The sequence below is a fragment of the Hippopotamus amphibius genome, chromosome 12, assembly GCF_030028045.1.
Source record: "Hippopotamus amphibius kiboko isolate mHipAmp2 chromosome 12, mHipAmp2.hap2, whole genome shotgun sequence".
In the NCBI taxonomy this organism is placed as follows: domain Eukaryota; kingdom Metazoa; phylum Chordata; class Mammalia; order Artiodactyla; family Hippopotamidae; genus Hippopotamus; species Hippopotamus amphibius.
The window spans coordinates 14,358,452-14,379,737 of NC_080197.1; the positions used below are offsets into that span (position 1 = coordinate 14,358,452).

The window sequence follows — 21,286 nt, forward strand, 5'->3', positions numbered from 1 at the left end:
TAGTCTCCAATACGCACATCTACAGGTGCTGAGTTTTATGTAAGACGAAATCCAAGTATTCTCGGATTTAAATGATCTATTGCCATAGTTAGAGAGGAAAGAAGGCACTCTGAAAATCAGAAGAAAGGCAAAGGCCTTTAGGGTGGATGGGACCAGGCCGGCGACCCATCCCCAGCCGGGGACGCCGTTACTAGGCAACCCCTCGCGTTCTCAACAGCCTCCTGGGCCACTTCCCCCCCGCCCTCATTGCTAAGGAGATCGACGCTCCAAATCAGCCCTGCCGCAAACCCGCGCGCTCTTGCGACATTGCCGCGCCTGCCGCTGCGTGCGCGCCCTCTGCCCCCACTCCCCGCCCCGGCCGCCATTGCCTCGTGCCCGCGCCGGTCGGTTGGTGGCGCCTTTGTCCTACGGCGGGCAGGTGGGCTGAGGCGGAGGCGGCAGCGGCGGGCCTGAGGCGAAGAAGCGGCCAGGAGCCCGCCGCGCTGGTAGCGGTGAGTGCCGGGAAGCGGTGGCCGTCCGCCGAGGCGTGGGGTTGACGAGCAGGCGGTTGAGGGGGGCCGGGGCCGGATGGGGAGTCTGAGGCGGGAGGGCCCGCTCGACGCGCGGCCGCGGCCTCGTCTCCTCTCCGGGTGCGCGCGGGGCTGCGCATGCCCGGTGCGGGGCGCGGCCTTCTCTGGCTCCTGTCGGGCCCAGGCCTGGCCAGCCCCGGGCGGCCGAAGGTGGGCTCGGAGCCGGCGGCGCCGCCCCGCCGCCTGCAGTCTGTTCGACCCGCCGATAATAGTCCTGTGGGCTCCTCTGTAGGCTAGGGCTGCACACCCCGCGCCCTCTTTTCGAAACGTGAAGTCGCTCGCCTGCGGCCCCTCAGCGCGTCGGTGGCGCAGCCGGGATCCGAACCCGGGACGAGGCGGCCGGCCTCACTGGGCGTTCTGCGGCGCGCGCGGCGCCGGGCGGCGAACCGAACGCCCTGCGCCCTGTCGCCGCCGCCTCGCTGCCCCTTGACAGCATCCTCGAGGCGTCTCGTTACGTGACACCCCCTCCACACACACACCCTTTTAATAACGCGGACCCGGGCCCAGAAAACGGGGAAAGCGACCGGGCCCGCGGTTCCCCTGGCAACTAGCGACCGAGCCAGCGTCCCCACCGGTTGGCTCTCTCCGTCTCTGGACTCCGGGCACTTTCCGCACCCGGACGACCCGCCGGGGGCTTTTTTTAAGGACGACGTTTCCCCAATTTCAGTTTCTCGCGTTGCACTTTTATGTCCGTGTACCCGTTGTATAGCTATTTATTTACCAAATGTTATTTTTCTTCTTTAAACTGATTCTTTTTTTCCCCCTCCTTTTAAAATGCATTTGTTTAAGGTGGAAACGTAAATCACCAACCGTATAATGGAAAGCCAGTTATTTTTCTAATGCTCATAAAGAAATAAATACTTGTGTATTAAACAGTGCGTCCTGATTCCTCCTGAAATTATTCTGCGTTCCACGTTTTGGGAAACGCTGCCCTAGGAGCGTGGGGTTAATTGTGGTCCTTCTGCCTTTAGCTCTGTACACAGAATTTTTCGCTGAGGCATAGCAGAGTCCATGAAATGCCCCAGGGTCTTCGGGGATAATAATTAATGTTATAAGCTTTCTCGTTGTAAACTGTTCTCGTTATTGACTTAACGCGGGATAGTCCTGGGAAACTGCAGGAACTGTGCGGTCAAGGGCACCCGGTGTGCCTCCTCGGTGTTCTTGTAGCATCGTGGTGTGGTAGCTACCAGACGGTTCAAAAAAGATGTTTCTGTAAACGCCGATGGATTTGGTTTTTGACAACTCTAGGTTTAATGTTTTCTGTATGAGTCAGTCTGGGTGTGAAAACTAACTTTGGTGTTGACTTTTTCAAAACAGTAAATAAAGCCCAAGCTTTGCATTGAATATTGAAGGTCACTTGGCTGTATGTCGACATCACTTTCTTCCTTCATTCTGGTTTCTTTGCCTTTCTTTTAGCTCATCTATCACCCTCCAGATATTCTTTGAAACCTCTGACAGCCTTAACCTAAAACAGAGAAACGGTGATTTTCCTTGTAGACTATGCTGGAGAAGGCCCAGTGGAAGGAATTTTTCTAGGAGCAGGCTGTTCAATGGCACAGGCCTCTGAACACCACGCTTTGAAAGAGGCATTGACAAATTAACTTATTCATTAGTTAACAGTCTGTTCTATCTGTAGTCTGTTCATAAGCTCTGATTTTGTGTGTAAGAGAACAGATTTACTTTAACTCATTGAGAGAAAACTTAGAAGAGTCAGCAGAGGCCATTCGAGGGTTTTTTCCTTAAGGCTGTGTGAAAAATCCATATTCCTTGGGATTACTTTGTATGAACACATTATAGAACTTACCGAAAGCTAAGGAAGTGTTCTTCACATTTCTAAGCAGCAGTCCTGTGTGGAGAAGAAATGAGAATTTTATTTTACTTCAGTCAGTTTCAGAACTTCAGCAAATGGAGGCTCATCTACCAGCGCTCAGAAGCTAAGAATAAACATTTTTCAGAAAGGCTTTAGAAGTCTGATGAGAAAGAGCACCTGATGGTTTAAAACTTCATTTTAAGTAACCATTGCAAGCACTCATTCTCTGTGGCCTGCAGATGGCAGTGCCTTTGTACAGCTTATTACTATTGTGCAAATTGTTGAAAATTCTGTTGTGCTTTTAAAGAATGGAAAACCTTTGGAGGAAGTTTATTTAATGTCTTGTTCAATTTACATTGTTTCTTTGTTTTTGACTCTCCACAAGAGGAATGAAACATCTATTCTTTACACTCACTATTACTTTTGGTAGTACTGATAACATACAACCAGCAGTGCTGTGGTTCACAAAGCAGATTTACAAATACCAACTCTTTTTCTCCCGCCACTCATCTTGTGAGATAGGTAGACCAGTCTTATTATTATATCTTTCTTGCATATGAGGAAACAGTGGCTCAGAGAGGTTAGATTTCTTGCCCAAATAACATATTGGTAGAATATATTCAAGATATTATTGAAGATAAAAGATTTTTTGGTCAAGCAAAATTGGGAAATGTTGAGGTAAGGCATTGTCCTTACTCCAAAACTTCTCCGAGGCCTTAACACACTAAACATGTGCAATGTAAATGTCCCAAGAGAGGAAAGTATTGAGATGCCTTTCTCTTGCTCTCCTCTCGTGAACATCTTGTGGTAGTAGTGTTCCCTCAAACTGACTACTCTTGTTACTCTCGGTTTGCTGTCTGTACTTTGCCGTTAACTAATGATTACTGTATGTCTTTGAGAGAAATACTTTTAAAGCTCCATCAGCCTTTTTGTGCTGAAAGATTTGTCCTGTGAACAACATACACATTTGTCTGGACTATTCAGTAATTTGAAGTAAACTATCAAGAAGTTAAAAGGGCAGTGACCAACAGAAAATTACCCTCTGAGTACTTCTCATTAATGAGAGGCATTAAGGAAAGGATCAGGATAAGGCCACTGTCTGAAGCAGCAGCACATTAGGGAAATGTGAACTATACTGACAGCTAAATATATAATGCCAGCATGCCTGCTGCTTTTTAAATGGTGGTTTTATTACACCAGATATGAATATTTATAGGGATGGTCATTTTCATTCTTTATCCTATCACTAAAAAATAAAAGATAATAGGTCAACTGGACTAATTACTTTTGTGTTAAGAAAATAATTCTGCTCAAAGAATCAGAACTTCTCCAGACCATAAGACTCTTTTCCCTTTATTTCATGTTCAAAACAACATTATTGTTGACCTATGCAAAGGTCAACAACTTTAGGCAAAGAGCAGGGGAACTTAAGTTGAATTAGTGAACAGTTATAAAGCAGAGTGTTTTATAACTTTAGCTCTAAAAAATACCTTGAGTGGTCCCGTGTTTTAATCTTAAATGATTGAATTACTGAAGGTTAGGTTGATTCTGCAGCAAGTGGGCAAGCTTTAAAGAACTTTGAATTATAAGTAATTTGGCTTTAACTTGCATACTTAATTATGCAGTTGGAGATTGAGATCATAGTAACAAGTATTTAAGGTCAGAGATGATACAAGAAATTTATTTTTAATCTCTCTTCAGAAGTGACTTTTGACAGAAAGAGAAAAACAAATATTGTGTATTAACACATATATGTGGACTATAGAAAAATGGTACAAATCAACCGGTTTGCAAGGCAGAAATAGAGACACAGGTGTAGAGCACAAACACATGGACACCAAGTGGGGAAGGCGGGGAGGGTTGGGGGGGGAATGAATTGGGAGATTGGGATACCAAATTGTACACTCTAAATATATGCAGTTTATTGTAAAAAATAAAAAAATAAAAAGTTAAAAGAAAAAAAAAGTGACTTTTGATATCCAAAATAAAAAAATAGGAAAAACATGATTTTCATCCAATTTTAAAACTTAGAGTTATAAATATGTAACTATTTTGCAGCCTTTGGAAAACACGTTAGGACAGCATCAGAGTCACTAGAACAACTTGTTGGAAATGCAGATTCTTGGATGCAGCACCCCACCCCCACTCCCACCTGACCAGTCTCTGGAAGAGGGAGCTAGAGAATCTGCCTTTCAGAAGCCACTCATGCAGTTTTTATGTACAGTAAAGTTTTGAGAACCCCTGATTTAGGACTTTAGAAAATGAGTTTTCACTGGAAATGGAAGGTTGAAGCAGGTTCTAGTAGTAATCTATTTGTATAAGATTACTACTGGGAATTGACAGCTCTGGTTTATGGTTAGGTTTCTGTTAATGAATTTGTTTTAAGCAAGACCTGATTTTAACTAAAATGATTTTTTGGCTTCATAGTTTGAACTAAAGGTAAGAAGAAGAATTCGAATGTCTGGAATTTTCAATATTTTAATTCCTTCCATTCACATCAGTCAGATGCTTTCACCTTATTGAGAAGAAAGCAGACCTACTGTGATTCCATGGTCTGCTTAATAACTTTAGATTTGCTCCACTTTGCTTGTAGTAGTGTGAATGTGAAATTATATGTGTGTGTGGCCGCTTTTCTCTTTTTGCAGAGTTGCATTTAGATATGAAAACAAAATACCTTGAAAGTTCTAGCCCCTACCAGCAAAAGCATACTGACAGCTCTAGTTTGCAGAATTTAGAGAGAGCTTTAGTGGGTAGTTTGCCCTTTTTTAGACAAAGAAGTGGATAACATGCTATTAAAACGTGGCAGGCTTGGTGGTTAATATTTTTCCTGCCAGTTTATAACTACAGGATTGGAAAAAAGCTTAAATTTTCAGGATACTTTTAAATGATCAGATGAAATTTAAGGAAAGTGAACTGCACACTTCTTGTGGGGGCAGTGATCTTAAAATTGGATATTATAATTATTACCTTTAGCACTATGGAAACTTGGGTTGATCCCTTTGCTTTTGGAGGTTGCTGTGTGATTATGTTTTCTGTACTGTTTTCAGGGATTATATATTTACAGATTTTAGCCATTATTGTGACATGTTCTTTGTAACATGTTTATGAGCTATTTCCCCTTGAACAAGCAGTTCAGAAGGGTTTCTAAATGGAGGACCTAAGTATATGTTATGTATAAACTACAGGGATAAATAGATAATGGAGTAGTACTGTAGTTCCCAAATACCTGCCATGAATCACCTGACAAACTAGATGAACGGCACATTCCTAGGCTTCATTCTCAGGTTCTGAAAGTTTGAGAAGGAGTCTGGGAATCTGATTTTTAAACATCTCAGGTGGCGGTGATGTGTCTTCATTAAAGAAATGTAATGTGGAGAATGAAAAGAATATATATATGTATATAAATGGGGGGAGAAGATGGGGAGTTGGTTAATGGGTATAAAAAAGTTAGTTTTGCAAGATGAAAAAGTTCTGAAGACCTGTTGTGCAACAGTGTGAATATATGTAACACTACTGAACTGTAAACTTAAAAATAGTTAAGGTGATAAATGTATGTTATGTGTTTTTTATCACAATTAGGTTTTTTTAAATATAATATTAGAAAAAAATAAGGAAGGGTGGTTTGTTGTCTTTTTCTTCCTGATCATTGGTTTGTTGGCTATTAAATACTGATTCCTCTGGCCATCAGTTCATTTCATATCCCTTTATTGAAGGTAAAATCATAACATTTTAAGTATTTTTCTCCTGCCTGGTCCCTTCAGTGTCAAACCAATGATCCTTAAAGAACATTATTATAATGGGCAATATTCTGAATGTCTTAGGTTTAAATACTCCCTTCTTTTTTTGAGTAATAAACATACAGTAAACCTTCATTAATTTGGCTTCACTGAAATTCTATTTATGGTAGTTCAATTCATAGCCTCCTAACAGGCCCTCTTGCCACCAATTTTTTCCTTTTCCATAGCAGTTTTTTGTTATCTAGTCTACTCTGGCTTGCATCTGTAATTCCTCTCTTTTCCTGCCTTTATCCTCCCATCCCCTACATTAAACTTCCTACAGTATTTCTAAATTATTATGTCCTTCACACCATTCCTTTCCCTTTGCATGTGCTGCAATGACTTCTTTGTTTCTGGTAAACTTCTCTTCATTCTTCAGGACTCAGTTTAAATATTCCTTTTAGGCCTTCTCCACCTCCTCCACCTCTCCCTTGCCCCCTGTTCCTCCCAGTCTTCTCTCAGCCCTGCTCCTCTGCCCTGCCACGCACATACACATAGTTAGGCCTTCATTATCTCTGCCATAATCCCTCCTTAAATTATATTGTGACTTGTCTATATACATGTGCCTCTCTCCTTTATTGAACAGTGAACTCCTTTAAGTTAGAGACTTTAGCTTTGTTATTTCCATATGTCTTAAGACCTAGTATAGAGTGTTACACATGGTATGTGTAGAAGCATTTGATGTACTGATTATAAACTGTACTTTTTAAGTTCATTAATTTAGTTCTCTAATAATCTCTACTTGTACAGTTTAGTGAAATTTTATCTGTTTTAAATAAGCCTGTATTTTGAATTTTTTGTAGCTCCAACTTTTTTAGTAGTTTAGATTAGCTCAGCCTTTGTCAATCCAAATTAGTGAGCTTTTTCTCTTAGGTAATATGCTCCTTGAATAACTAATACAGGTAGAATATCTACTTTATCAGGCTCAGAGAAATCAAATGACTTGACTAAATCCACTCCCCCAAAGTAGGACTGGAACTCAAATTTGCTGATCCCAGCTAGTGTTCTTTTCTCAAAAGAAGTAAAAAGGGCTGGAAATTAAATGTTGATAGAGAATTTTCATCTGAGGGGTTGAAGTGAATAGAATGTCAGTAGCAAAACCCAGAAATATTGTGGTTTGAGATGATAGAAATAGAAGTTGTAATTGCCCTGTTGAGTGTCTGGGGCACTTAAACATTGGAGTGACCAGCATAGACTGTGCCTTTCCCAGATTTCTATCAGCATTTGATCAGGGAGTCCTCACCAGCGTTCAGAATGGAAGTCAGGTCTTTCTACTCCCTGTTGGAGGTAGCATAATGTGTTTAAGCACCTTAGTGTCAGACACACCGGGTTTTGAGTTCTAGCTCTGCCTTTTGATCATCCTGTGACCTCAGATAAGTCACTTAATTTCTCTAAACTTCAAATTTCCTCATTCTCAAAATAGAGATCGTAATAGTACTTAACTCCAGGAGTTGTAGAAAGGATCGCATGAGATATTGCACATAATGTTCTTAGTGCAGGCTCTGGGACAGATTAAGTATTCTGTAAATATATTATATTGTTTCCCCCATTCCTGTTCCCTGGAATAATACTCTAAAACCATTAAGGATATGATTATTTTAATTAGAAATTGAAGGAGGTAATCAAATCTGGGGGAATGTGTAGTTTTCAAAGGGAACTTGAAGGGCTGATTTAGAAACAGCAAGCAGAGCATTCTCTTATCCCTGATTCTTTACAGTATAACTCATTATAATGTCCCTGACGTTACAATATACCATCAAAGTCATCTTCATAAATATAGTTTAAGTGAGAAGTCCTGTCCTTTCCCAGTTTGGGGAGTTACTGTGTGATATCCACTGTCTTGTCGGTATGGTTTTCCAAGTAGCATTATTTTTGTCATCGTGTATTTCCAATTTAATAATTCCTGATTGTTGGTTGGTTTTCAGCTAGACCTTTTGGCACACTTTATTTCATTTGTAATCACTTATTGAAATTGTAGGGAATTCCCTTGCAGTCCAGTGGTTAGGACTCCACACTTCCACTGCAGGAGGCCTGGGTTTGATCCCTGGTCAGGCAACTAAGATCCTGCAAGCTGCACAGCATGTCCCCCAAAAAAGGGGAGAAATTTTATAGGGTTCTGGATTATTTCAGCAGCCAGTGGTGGTACTGTCAAATGTTGTGGTTCATACTGCACATGTTTAGAATAGTCCTCACTGTTTTCCATTGCAATAGTCCTTGAAGTATAAAAATTGGTTTTAAGGTGGAAAGAATTGTCTTATGGTGGTACAATTAAAAAATAGAGCAAAGCAGTTCCTGATACTATGAACAAAACATGCATTTTTATTTATAGCATATCCAAGGACCATTGTGTGAACCGTGTCTGGCATATTAGCCTAAAATAAAATTGTAAATTAGGCATTGTGTCTTCTTTGGGAGTTCTTTACCCCGTTCTTTTGTGATTTAAAACAGCTCTGCCACTTCCTGTATAACATTATGTTTTCCATATTATTGTCCCATTTTTTCCTTTTATGTAAAGCCCTTCAGTCGGTGCTGTTTTTCTTGTCTAAAAATTCTTACCTGAGAAGTGCTTTTAACTAGTTTCACCCCTTGGAAATTATAGATATTCAGGTGAGGGTTAAGCACCTCGTGATGATGGTAATTTTGAATGGCATTCACATTGCTAATAAATTGACAAAGTATAGAACTACCAACCAAGCTGAGGCGGAAGAGACACTAAAAGACTGAGTTGGCCCAGATAAAATAAAGCAGGAGGAAAAAGAAGCACCATTTCTCCCCTTTTCTCTGCAAAGGAGGCATCCCCTTCTCCTTGGAGATTCTTAAGTTACCACTACCCTCTTGTTAAATTCTCTCCAATATTGGTTCCCTCCTAATGTCCAGAAAGATTCCCAAATTGTCTTTCCATCTGTTTTCCCTTCTCCTTTACATTAATATCATTTCTATTTCCTTAGTGTAGATTATATGTCCCAGTAAGGATTTAAAAAGAAAATAATCTAACTCAACTGATGAATACAAAGTCCCCTTTACCAGTCCCAGTATTTGCATTTTCAAAGAGAAATTTGTTCAAATGAACCTCCAGTTGATGGGTTTTCAAACTGTGTGACAGAAAATTGGGATGGGACAAGGTTTTTTTCTAATTCTGTAAGTCTTTGCTGTATTGTGATAAGCTCCCTGAAGTTATTTGTACTTTTGGTAGCTTCTCTATTCTTCCTGTATTTCTGAACTCCTAGGTTTTCTACAAGTTCTGTATGCACGTATGTTAGGATTTTTTTTCTGTATGGAAATTGATGCTGATGATAGTTTTTCATAACTCTCACTGAAAACACTTCCACCTTAACCCTAACCTGAGCAGTCCTTTTAGATGGCAATGAGACTATCAAAATTTTCCAGGTCTCATTTTCTCCATATCTTACTCAAGGTGAAGGTTTAAGGAACTCTTAAATAGGAATGAATAAACAAACACTTGACATACCACGCTAAAAGTTTGCTAACCCCTAAAATTAAGAAAATGGTCTAAGAGTTCTCTTTTTTGCAAAAGAAACATAAGCCACACCATCCAAATAGAATTACTTTGGACTACTTTATGAAAATAGATACTAGGAGGCAAATTACAGTCAGAATGGTTTAAAGATATAATCTTGAATTTTTATATAATCTTTCAGTGATTGCAAAAAAAAAATTTCATCAACTTCAAAGGAAAATATTTATCTCCTTCATTCTTACTAGAACCAGTTTTGCCCCAAAGGTATATGGTACATGACTACTTTGGTCTCCCCAGTCCTCTATGTAATGGCCCTCACAGAATTCGATATAATTATACAATGTAGTAGTCCTTTTCCTATGATGAGGGCAAAATTACATAGTATTTATTGACACCAATTAGAGTAGTACCATATGTTCCATACTCTCACCTAAATGTTTGCCAGGTCAAGTCAGTGCTTAGATGAGTTTTCTTCATTCATAAGACCATTTAATAATACATGGACTCCTGCTGGGAAATATGGCACTTATTTAAAAGAAATCCGTACACCACTAACCAATCCCTATGTATTCCAGCGATACTTTCATAACTATTTAAATAATCAAAGACATTACATTTCTCTCTGAATCATAGTCACCCTGTATTAGAAAGCAGTACAAAGTAAGTGAGCAGACTAGGTCAGTAGGCCCTTCTAAACCTGAGCTGATACTCTTCACAATTACATATAAAAGGAACTAGGCACTCTCTGTAAGACCTGTCATTATGTAACATGTGAACTTGCAGGCCTTAGTGAACTTTAAGGGTTGTAACTTGTGACATGCAGTTCCAAACCCATGGTCAGATATTACTGGCCCAGTCCTGTATAGAATGTATTTCGTAACCGTCAGTTTGGTCAAAAGCCATTCTCCTAAAGATAATGGACTTTGGACTTAAAATGGAATTGAAGATCATTCTCACTTGAACAGGAACTCAGAAGTTGGCAGCATAGCAGGATAAAAGCTATACAGGACCTCTTAAGTTTTGTTATTACTGTGGTCTTTCACATGATAAGACTGGTTAGAATTTTTCAAACACATAATTACTATTTTAAAGCACTCTAATTATGTGAGTGCTTAATACCATTTAATGTCATCAGATACACTATTAATTGCTTAATATGGAACAAGGGGAGTAAAATTACACAGCAGCAGAAAGCAGTTTTATTTCTCCATTTACTAAACTATGAAATTTTTAATGTACTTATTTATCTTTAAGGCATATAAAAATTGTCAGGTGTTATCTTTGGGCATAGATTGATACATTTCTTTAGTTACTTCATCAGCTCTTACTTTCATATGGTGTTTTTATTATTCACCTCAGTTTTTGCAAAGCAGGTTTGTTTTGTTTTTAGCAGGGAGGCTTTAACTGCACAAATTCACTTTCTGTAAGTTTGTGTGTTTCCACTGTTCTTTATCTGGTTATTATGCTAGGCTTCTGTAACAAAAACTTACGATGAGTGTTTTATTACCTAACCTTACTATACCAAATGCCAGTTCTTGTTGTTAGGTACTTACCTATGAGGGTAATAGATGTTAACATGTCATATACTTTGTTTAGAAAAAAATTAGTTTCTTTCCTACATGTCATCCTGGAAGATTCTGTCCAACCGAATGCAACACAAGGCAAACTAAAAGTGGGCCCTGCTTCATGGAATATTCAAAGTTTTAAGACAGTTGATTCCAGCCATTACTTCTTTGTAACATAAAATGGAACTATTTGCCTTTGCTCTTTTCTTTTTTCTTTTCTTTTCTTTTCTTTTCTTTTCTTTTCTTTTCTTTTCTTTTTAATTCTCTTTCTTCCTTTCTCTTCCCCTCAGAAAAGAATCATACAACTGGCTCTCCCAAGAGTTTGGAAGACAACCTTTTCCCCTTTTAGAGGGGGCAGTTGTTAGGTTTAGGCTTGGCAGAGTGTTAAAGCATTGACATAATCAGTTTTACACAAATTATGTGTTAGCCAGAAAACTGAGGGACATTCCCTACCACGCCATGACAATGTACTGCCATAACTTAATAAAAATTGCCCAAGTGACTGCGCCTGCTGAATGGATTTTCTTACACCATCTGGTTGTCATTGTAGTTTTTTTGTTGCTGCTTTCATTTGAAATGTGCTGATGATCTTGTTTTTATTCCGTAGCATTGAACAGATGGGTTGATTATTCTTTTCAGATATTAATAAGGCAGCGGAAAGAAGAAATATGAATACGGCTCCGTCAAGACCCAGCCCCACACGAAGGTAAAGTACCCTGAAGCAGTGAGTTACCTTGGGAGAGTTGGGCTCTGGGGAGTTAAGCCCAACTTCGTACATCAAGGGTCTTTTCTTCCCCCCCAACAAATCAGAAACGCTCAAGCAAACAATAAGAACATGAACCTTGTGTGAAGGGCCTTGCTGCTTTTTAAAAACATACTTCAGGAGATGCAGAGGAAGCTTTGTGTTTTCCGTGGCAAACCCAGCAAGTTCAGCTTGCAACATGAGTTGCAGGAGGTTGGAAGAGGATAAACCTCTGTCTGTCCCCAGCTCTCGAGTCAACGGGAGCCTCCACAGCAGGAGGAGTGCCCGAGGGTCGTTGGTGTGTGCTGTGCTGCACTGCAGCAGGCAGCAGAGATTCGACTCTTCATTCCAAATGGCTGCCGGTCCAGATGTTAACCCAGGTTTACAGAAAGTGCTGCTTGAGAGATTGCTCCTGTGCCTGTGCTGCAGATCCCCTGTGTGCTCGCATGCTTGGGTTACCTATCGAGGGGAAATAAAAAGGGCAAAACACCCCACCTCTCAGAAGTCTCCCTTTTTCTTAGCTTTCCTGGAAATAGAAGGCATGTCCCCAAATATTCTTCCACTATTTACAAAAGAGATAGTCCTGATGTGTACCCTCAACATATGCATGAAATTGGTCTGTTCTCTCAAAGAAGAGCCTTATTAATGTTACCATTTATACCAGAGATGAGAATATTGTATTCAAACTGTCTGGCCCCATAAACAGCACACAAGTGGATGCAGTGTGTGCAGTTTTGTGTGGAATGCAGACATATATATCTCATATCTGGTGTCTCTTCATGGACCAGGTGGATATTCAGTATGGATTTTGCCTTTGCCTCTAAGTAAAACGCCAGTTTTCCACAGTAAACTATGTACCTAAACTATGTACCACAGTAAACCACATTTCATATGATGAACTGAACACTGCTGAGAGCAATGAATCCTAGTCTGTACTGGTAGCTCCGCAGGTCACTTGGGGATATACCTGATTAACTGGGCACTTACACGTAACATACAGCTGTCCTGCTTTGGAACAAAAACACCTATAGTTTGCTACCTACTTATAGGAAGGAATGGCTGCTGTGTGTTTGGTGTATATGCCCCCACTTGGATGTGAGGATATTTTCTAGCTACCAGGATTAAACTAAACGTGTCTGTTCTACAGAGTTCAGGCAGACCCTAGGGGCAAAGTAATGCTGCTGATTTCACTTAGATTCTTTGAGCACTCTGCCTGCACAGAGAAGTTGATTCTGACACCACAGCTATAGCCACACCACAGCTGTTAGGTGGATGCCCTGGTCATCCATTGGTTTCACTGCAGAAGTGAGCGTATACGTTGGTATTCTGTTTGTTTGCTCTAACGACATAAGGAATGCCTGCAGCGTGCAGGTAAATACTGTATTGGTTGATTTTGTGTGTGTGTGAGTATCCTAAAGAACATAAATGAATCCTGTAGAACTTTAGCAAATCCATAGAATGTCTACTTCTGTTGTGCTGCATTTAACCGTGCTGCAGATGTTGGGCAGTCCCTTCTTTGTTGCTCCTCATTGCCCCAATAAACATGGAATATAGGTGGCTAAAACGTTGCATCTAATGGTCAGAAATATGGGCTCCACGGGAAGTTCTGGCTGCTAAATGACTTGAAAGGAGATATGGTGTATATCCAGTTTCTAAGGAGCTCTCGTGTGTGTTCTGAAGTAGGTAGCTTACCAGGAGTGTGGAATTGGTCACTATAAAGACACTGCACTAGTAAAATCCTCCTGCTCTGTTGTCCCCATAATATTTATGATCTCTGGATGATGTTTGTGTGTTTCCGCAAGCAAAAAGGGGCAGGAGGTGCACATCGCAGAATAGAGAGTAGTTCCCATTTGTGCTATGGATTCAGAAGAATATTTTACGTCATTCCATTAACAATATACCTAACCAGATGCTTTTAACATTTCCAATTGATTGTAGATATTCAACAAGCATTGACAACGTTGGGGAAATAACCAACTCCCCTGGTTGGAATCCAATATAGGCATTGAAAGGGCATTAAATTTAAAAGATTAATTTCATCCCAACCTAAAATGCAACTCCATAATTTCATTCGTAAGAGAAGAAATATCTTTATGCTTTTTTTCTTTTTTTAATACCCCCCGCCAAAGAAAAACATACAGACAGCATTGGAGGGGGCCTTTTTAAAATGTTCTCCTTACCAGATTATAAATATATGTCACTTTTATATACCTCTTAATATATCATCTTCCTCAGAAATAAATTCTAAAATGAGGTTGTTCGGGATGTGGATAGGGCTGTAGCTTCCCGCTTTATTTACAGTCAGTAGGAGGGGCAGTTAGGCTAATTCAAATTCCATTAAGAAGCAGTCTTCCCCTTGTTGATCTGTCCCTAACTGGATTCCTCAATGTGTTGTTTACCATGATTAAGTTTCATATAGTCATGCTTAGTAAGTTTTGGGGAAGAGGGATGTTCACATTTAGTAAAATCTATTCTGAGCCCCATCTAAAAATCTAAGCAGAGTCCCAGTTTTTTTACATTAAATAATGTGATTTTTTACTGTAATTTTCAAACCCTAAAGCCAGATAAATTGAATATTGTATTCAAAATAGAATACAAACCTGCTGATCATTGCCCTGATCGTGTATTATCTCTTAAGATATACCAATAGGGCAGAAATAAAATACAACAGGTAGGCAGGGTGGGTGGTTAGTCTGGAAGAGGCTAATCATTTCTCTGAGGGTGAATACTAGATAGCACTCTCTTTTGGGGTGCATGTTTCCAGTCAGAACCTTGAGATAATTCTAAGCGTACCAGTATGTTGACAAGAATCCAACTGCCTTCATTTGGCAACCCTCATCATTTTATGTGCCCGCAGCCATAGGGGAATGCATTGTTCACAGAGAAAAAAAACCAAACCACTACTTAGAGCAAACATTTCCCTTAAGTTGTAACTCTGAGTCTTCAGTGTTGCTGCTTTTTATAAGAAAAATTGTTTTTAAGCATGTTGGCAGGACCTTTGTAACACCTTGTTTTGCTGGACTTTAACCTTGAGTGTCAAAACACCTCAGTATCTTTGGGAATTTTCACAGGATTATCACCTCTTCATATGTCTCTGTAAGCCACAGTTCTACTGGCATTGCTCTCCATTCAGTAATATGCCTCCCTAATGACTTCAGCTGTCAGAATGTGGTTTTGACAATATTGGCCCAGCCAGGCACAGAATTTTGCATCAGGGATCCCTGTCTGGATCAAACTCCAGCCTGAATTCTCATCATTTAACCTTTGGACCACTTCATTGGACTCCATTGTACGCATTGCCTAGTTACCATGCAAGTTGTCTAGCATTGGTGCTAGGCATCAGTCTGTACCTTCCTCAGAGATTGGACCATGACTCTAGTTGTACCTCAGTTGTTCTCAATTTCCATCTTCAGTTCAACACTTCGGCAGTCTAGGTTTGGAACATATCCTTATGCAGATGTGGCCTCCAAGTGAGACTGTATTTCCTTAGGTCTGCATGACCTAAGGAACAGCAAATAGAATTAACTTGTCAACATCAAGAACTCTGCAGAGAATTTCCCTGTGTATTCGTGAAGGATGTTAAGCCTGGTGCCTCTTTGGTGAAAGTCATCAAGGATTGGTTCATCAGAAATAGCCTCACCATCGTCGACTGTATTTCAGTTTTTTAAAAAAGAAAAGAAATAACCTGACTGTGGACAAGTTTCTTACGTGGCCCGAGGTGATTTCCATGTATCCACAGTGTTAATTCCTTTGATAACTGCTTGCTTCTTGGGTATGAGACAGCCCTAGCTCTAGGTGGGCTTCACAATGAAAAATTCCAGGCTGTGATTACCTGTGCACGAACGCTTAAAGAAGAGCCGTCAGTTCTCAGCAAGTGCCACCTCTCTACCAACAGAAGAGTCATATTTGTGTTTGAGAAAATCATCAGTGTGCTTCCTAGAGAGAAGCCTGGGAACTTACAAAATTTGGATCTGTAAGGTGTGATATCTCATTGCACCCCATTATCCTACCTGCAACTAATGGCAAAATTCTGTACAAGTCTGTTGTCTCTGTTTCTTAACAGAAGCATGGAGCTCATGGTGGGGGATCAACATCACACAGCAGCCAGCCGTTTAGAGAATGGTATTTGTGGACAGTATCTGTGACAACAGGAATACGAAGAGCTGATGAAGGATTTTTTTTCAGGAGCCAAAAAAAAAAGGCTGGCTTCCCAAGGAAAATATTCCTGTGAATAGAAAGAAAAAAAAGGAGATGCTGACAAACAAAAGGACAGAGGCCTTCCTCCTTAACCTTCTGTACAGCCAGGGCCAAAGAACAACCATCCTGGGCTTGAGGTCGCAGTCTCTAGACAAAGGGAAGCCCAAAGTCCATCAGTTGTCCAAGATAATCATCTTATCAGTAAGCTCTCAAATGCCTAATGGTCTACATACCCCTGTTGTCCCCAGGAAGAGAAGCACTTCTACCAGAAGCACATCACTTGCCATCTGAGCCATGGTTTTTCCCTTCACCCATCCCTGCTTACCTCTCAGTAGTTTCCATATGATGTGACTATATTTCTCTCAAGGCAAAGAGCATTTGGCTTTTTCCCCCTCCTGCTGAGTAGCTGAGGAATTTGCAACAGAATTTTAGTGGTTTTTATCAACTGCCTTCAGTTTGTGGACCCTGGTTCTGAAATTTATTTAACTACTGTTCAGTTTCTTTTTAGCCTCTGGTGACCTAGTACCTGAGGGTACAATGCGTTGGTCGCCAGTTAAACACCTTTGGTACCGTGGGATGATATAGTGAACTTTATTCTCCAGAAACTTGTTCTAACCCACTTGTTATCTGAGGTCGAGCATCTCATTCAGCAGGCTTCATCCTTGCGACACTCTGAATCCTGCACACTGTACCACCTTTTTGTTACCTGGTTCTTGCTTTGAGAAGGATGTTGGGGCCAGAAGCAGAAGTCCTTTTGTTCTGGGGAATTCTTTGGGTCCTAAAGTGATCTTAAAGAGTTTTTTGTTTTTGTCTCCAGAAGAACAGCAGTCTACCATACTGCTCATCTTTTGGAGAAAGGAAAAAAGCTTTGCCTTTTCATTTTAGAGAATTACTGTCCTCTCTGTCCCTGCTTCTATCATTCTTTTGGTTTTTCTTCCCCTTGTGAATATCGTCTCTTCTACATTTTTACCCAAAAGGCATTTGAGGGGGAATTTGCAGTTTTGTTACATACAGACTTTAGATTCATTGAGGGGAGTGGAGTGCTTGCCTTGTCAAACTGGAAGCACGAACCCAGACTTTGGGAATCTAGGGTGTTATGGTCAACCTCCAGGGATAAACTCTTGACAGGTGAGTAAGGTATTTCAGTGGATTCAAGAGAATGAGCACCAAATATGGCATTTATAATTATCCTAAGGCTGTGAAAAACATGCTGTGACATGGTGTTCTTGTCCCTGGCCCCACCCCCATTTTCACCAGCCCACGGCTTTATATGTGGTCTGTGGTCTCTCAGGTTCATGATCTCTTTCAGCCTTGTTTGCCAAAGAACACTTGAAATCTGATTCCACCTCTAATGACTGTTTCTAACTGCTCCCCAAGGGAGGTTTATCTGCTGATCATTAATCCAGAAATACTTTACAGTTGTCCCTTCCCATTGGATCCTGGGTATTTGCCCACGTTATATACTATATCAGATGTTACACGTGTTAGCAGTATTATGTGACATAATAAAAGTTGAAGTAAGAATCTTGGTTAGTCTGCACTTAATTCTAATAGGAAAAATGTTTAGCTGTCTTCATTTAAATTCTCTGGTCTCCCATATGTTTGCTTCCACAAATCAGGAGTATTTGTGAGCCTTAAAACATATGACAAGGACTTTTCATAGAAGCAGAATTGTCATTTAAATTGTTTTTGCTCTGTCCATGTGGATGAAGTGAAATTGAGGTTTTCTTCCAAGCTGAGGGCATCATGATGAATGCCTATATGTGTAGTCATGGTAGATGACAAAAGTATAAAGAAAAAATGATTCCTGCTTTTGAGAGGCTTACATTTTAGTTGAATAATTCAATTCGTTAAACATTTACTGAACTCTCTGCTGTGTCCTGTGGATACAAAGCATTCAGAAGTGTTTACTGTTTGATAGGGAAGCCATGTAAACAGATAACTACAGAACAGTGTGTTAAGTGCAGCAGTAGAAATATGTGTACAGAGCAAGACTCATTTAATGTATTCATGGAGCATCTGCTACATGCCAGACAGTATACACCTATGTAGTGGATTTATCATGGAGAGAGAAACTGACAGTCCTTGTCCTCGTGGACTTGCAGTCTAGTAGGGCAGTTAGACATTAAACAAGTAAATTGATATGTGACCTCAAATTGTGATAAATGACATGAGTGAAAACAAAGTGCCTTGAGAGAACGTGGCCAGGATTTAGGGACAGAAGATAAACTTTTAAACTAACAGAATCAGGGAGTAAGGGATACTTAAGGCTGAGACCTGGAAAATGAGCATGGATTCGTTCCTGCTGCTCAAGTAGAGGCATCAGGAAAAACCTTGACTAGTTATAGCTGAAAGGCCAGTATGATAAGAAAGTGGTGAACTAGGGAGTGGGTGAGACTCGGTTGGAGAAGACAGAATCCAAGGCCAGGCAGAATCTTAGTAGCCTCAGTAGAGAGTTTGGACTGAATTCTAAATACTGTGGGAAACCAGTGAAGGGTTTTACATATTTAAAAGATCACTCTAGAGTAATCTTGAGGAAGATTAGGAAACAGACAAAAGTAGATATGAGGAGACTACTTTAAAAGGCTCTTGCTGTGGTTTTGGGGAGAGATGGTTTGGGGTTGGCCTTCAGTGGTACCAATGAAGGTAAAGAAACATGGGCAGAATAGCTGTCAGTTTCAGAGAAAGGGTTAACAGAATTTAGAAATGTGGAAGAGTGGATGGAGCTTTAAGGAAAGGATGACATCCAGTTTCCTGGCTTGAGCAATTGAGTAGGTAGGTGAGATGGAAAAGAATTGGAGGAGGAGCATATTTGTTGGAAAAGATCAAGAGTTCAGGGCGGGTTTTACAGAGGAGGTAATCCTTAAAGTGGGTCACACAAGAAGACGTTGTAGAAAGGTAAACCAGATCAAGATGAGTAATAGAATTAGTAAGTGCTCTAAGAGTTTAGCAGGAGGAGAGATCAGCAGTTACTAGGGAGATGAGAGAAGATTTCTTGGAAGATGTGGGACATGAACTTGCCTTTGAGAATTGGGTGATACTTGAGTTAGTGCAGGAAAAACGTTCCACAGTGAAAAGCCATGTGAACAGAAATACTGAGATATGCCATGTGAGTTGTCCCTAAGAACAGGTTAAGTAGAACTAAGGTGATTGGATCAGGAAATGGGGGAGAAACAATAAATGGAAAGGGGCCAGATCTGTTAGGGAAGCGTGCCCAGAAGCATGATAGCCAAGCTGTAGTTGGTAACAGGTGGAAATTCAGATGGTTAATCTGGTATTTGCTGAATGAATTGAAATCTGGAAGATTGGTCTTTGGTTTTGTTTTTTGGAAACTCTTGGTGGTGCCAGCATAGAAATAGGAATTTGGATTGAACTTACAAATCCATTGAGAAGGAACAAGAAAAACAGGATTCAAGTGATTTAACAGGGCTAGAGAAGAAAAATCAGAGTTGATGTTCAAGAACTTAAACCATGGTAACCGGAAAGATGATTTTTGGCAGAAGTGAGAAAGTCAGAGTGGGCCTGATTGGGTTGAAGTTTAACTTTAGATATGTTGGGGATGAGTTCCCAGTGTGGGGGAATGCCTCATGAAGAATATTGAGGCAGATCAGGCCAAACATACCTGTGACTTCAAACACTGTTTGTGTATTTTTAAACAAAAAATATGGCAAAACAGAACCAAGTTCTACATAAACCTCAGACTGAGACCACTACTCAATAACTGTTAAGAAGGTAGAGAAACTGAGTGTTCCTATACTTGACTGTATGTCTCATGTTGTACTTCTTTCTTTTTTGCCCTTAATTTCATTAATCCTGCTAGATGTTTTAAGTGACATTTTCTGTACTTGAAGGACAACTCCTTTGATCACCGTTACTTTTTATGAGATTGTGCTATTTGCTCATTTCTTCTTCATGAGTCTTGCCCCTTATTATGACACGACCTCCCCCCCCCCCAACCACCAACTTTTCCCCTCTATTAAAGTCTCTTTCAGACAAGTCTGATGGGAGGAAATAGGTTCTGGGGCGAAACACTCACTTTGAAAACCTGTTGAGATCGAGATGATAGTTTGACACATGTACAGAATGCTGAACTACTCCCTGAAGCCTGATAAACACTGTGACCCCAGTCAAAACCTTTGACTCTGGATCATACGTTCTTCCTTCAGTATCCTAATCTTTTGACATTCTGGAACCTACTAGTCTTTATTTACTGACCGGATGGGTGACTGTCCTTAAAATTTTAATCATGTTCTCACTGACTGTTGTGTTTTAGAGAAAAATGCTTGGAGGGTGGGGGCTTCCTCCAGTAAAGAGCTGAAGGGTTGGCTCCTTCAATTTCTTTGTCTTAGCATCTTCTTGCTACCTCCCACAGAGATCCATATGGCTTTGGAGACAGTCGAGATACAAGACGTGATCGGTCCCCCATTCGAGGAAGTCCAAGGAGAGAGCCCAGGGATGGCAGAAATGGCCGGGATGCTCGAGATAGCAGAGACATGCGAGACCCCCGAGATTTGCGGGACCACAGAGATAGCAGAGACATTCGGGATCACAGAGACAGCAGAAGTGTGCGTGATACTCGGGACATGAGGGATCTTAGAGACTTTCGTGACCTAAGAGACTCTAGGGATTTTCGAGAGCACCGGGACCCCATGTACGACAGATACAGAGATATGAGAGACTCCCGAGATCCCATGTACAGGTACCTGTACAGCTGTTCTGCTTGTCTGGTTTTTGTTTGTTTGTTGTTGTTTTTGTACCATTCTTTTTTATGCTGAACTAATTGAAAGCTCTGTACAGCAGTGACTATCAGCCCTATATTTCCAATGTCTATCAAATGGTAGGTGTGCTGCTTAATGAATATGTGCTGAATGTGTGAATGATGATGAATTGTGCTTAGTGAATGAATCTAGGTCTCTCCCTGTGGCCTATGAAAGGTAACATTGTGCAAATGGAAAAAAAAGATGGCGTGCAGATTTTTTTGGCCGTGCAAAACGACAGGGAAGATGCACAAATGGCCAATACATTTGTGAAAAGTTGCTTGATGTCCTTAGTTATCAGAGAAAAGCAAAGCCAAGCCACAATGAGATACCACTTCATACCTACTAGGATGGCTATAATAATTTATTTAAAAAAACATTGGTGAGGTGTG

The 21,286-nt window shown here is 40.6% G+C and overlaps 1 protein-coding gene across 6 annotated transcripts in view; it reads left to right on the forward strand.

Annotated features, from left to right (window-relative positions):
* The first annotated feature begins 335 nt into the window (after positions 1–335).
* Positions 336–21,286, forward strand: part of NCOA5 (nuclear receptor coactivator 5) — a 30,087-nt gene continuing 9,136 nt past the window's right edge. For 3 of the 6 annotated variants that reach the window (XM_057701677.1, XM_057701678.1, XM_057701681.1), the window contains exons 1-3: positions 336–491; positions 11,838–11,904; positions 20,510–20,836. In XM_057701677.1, coding sequence (XP_057557660.1) covers positions 11,867–11,904; positions 20,510–20,836 — 365 coding nt within the window. In that variant the 5' untranslated portion in view covers positions 336–491; positions 11,838–11,866. Of the gene's footprint in view, positions 492–11,837; positions 11,905–20,509; positions 20,837–21,286 lie in introns of those variants that run through there. The other 3 variants (XM_057701680.1, XM_057701679.1, XM_057701683.1) reach the window with 3 other exon arrangements.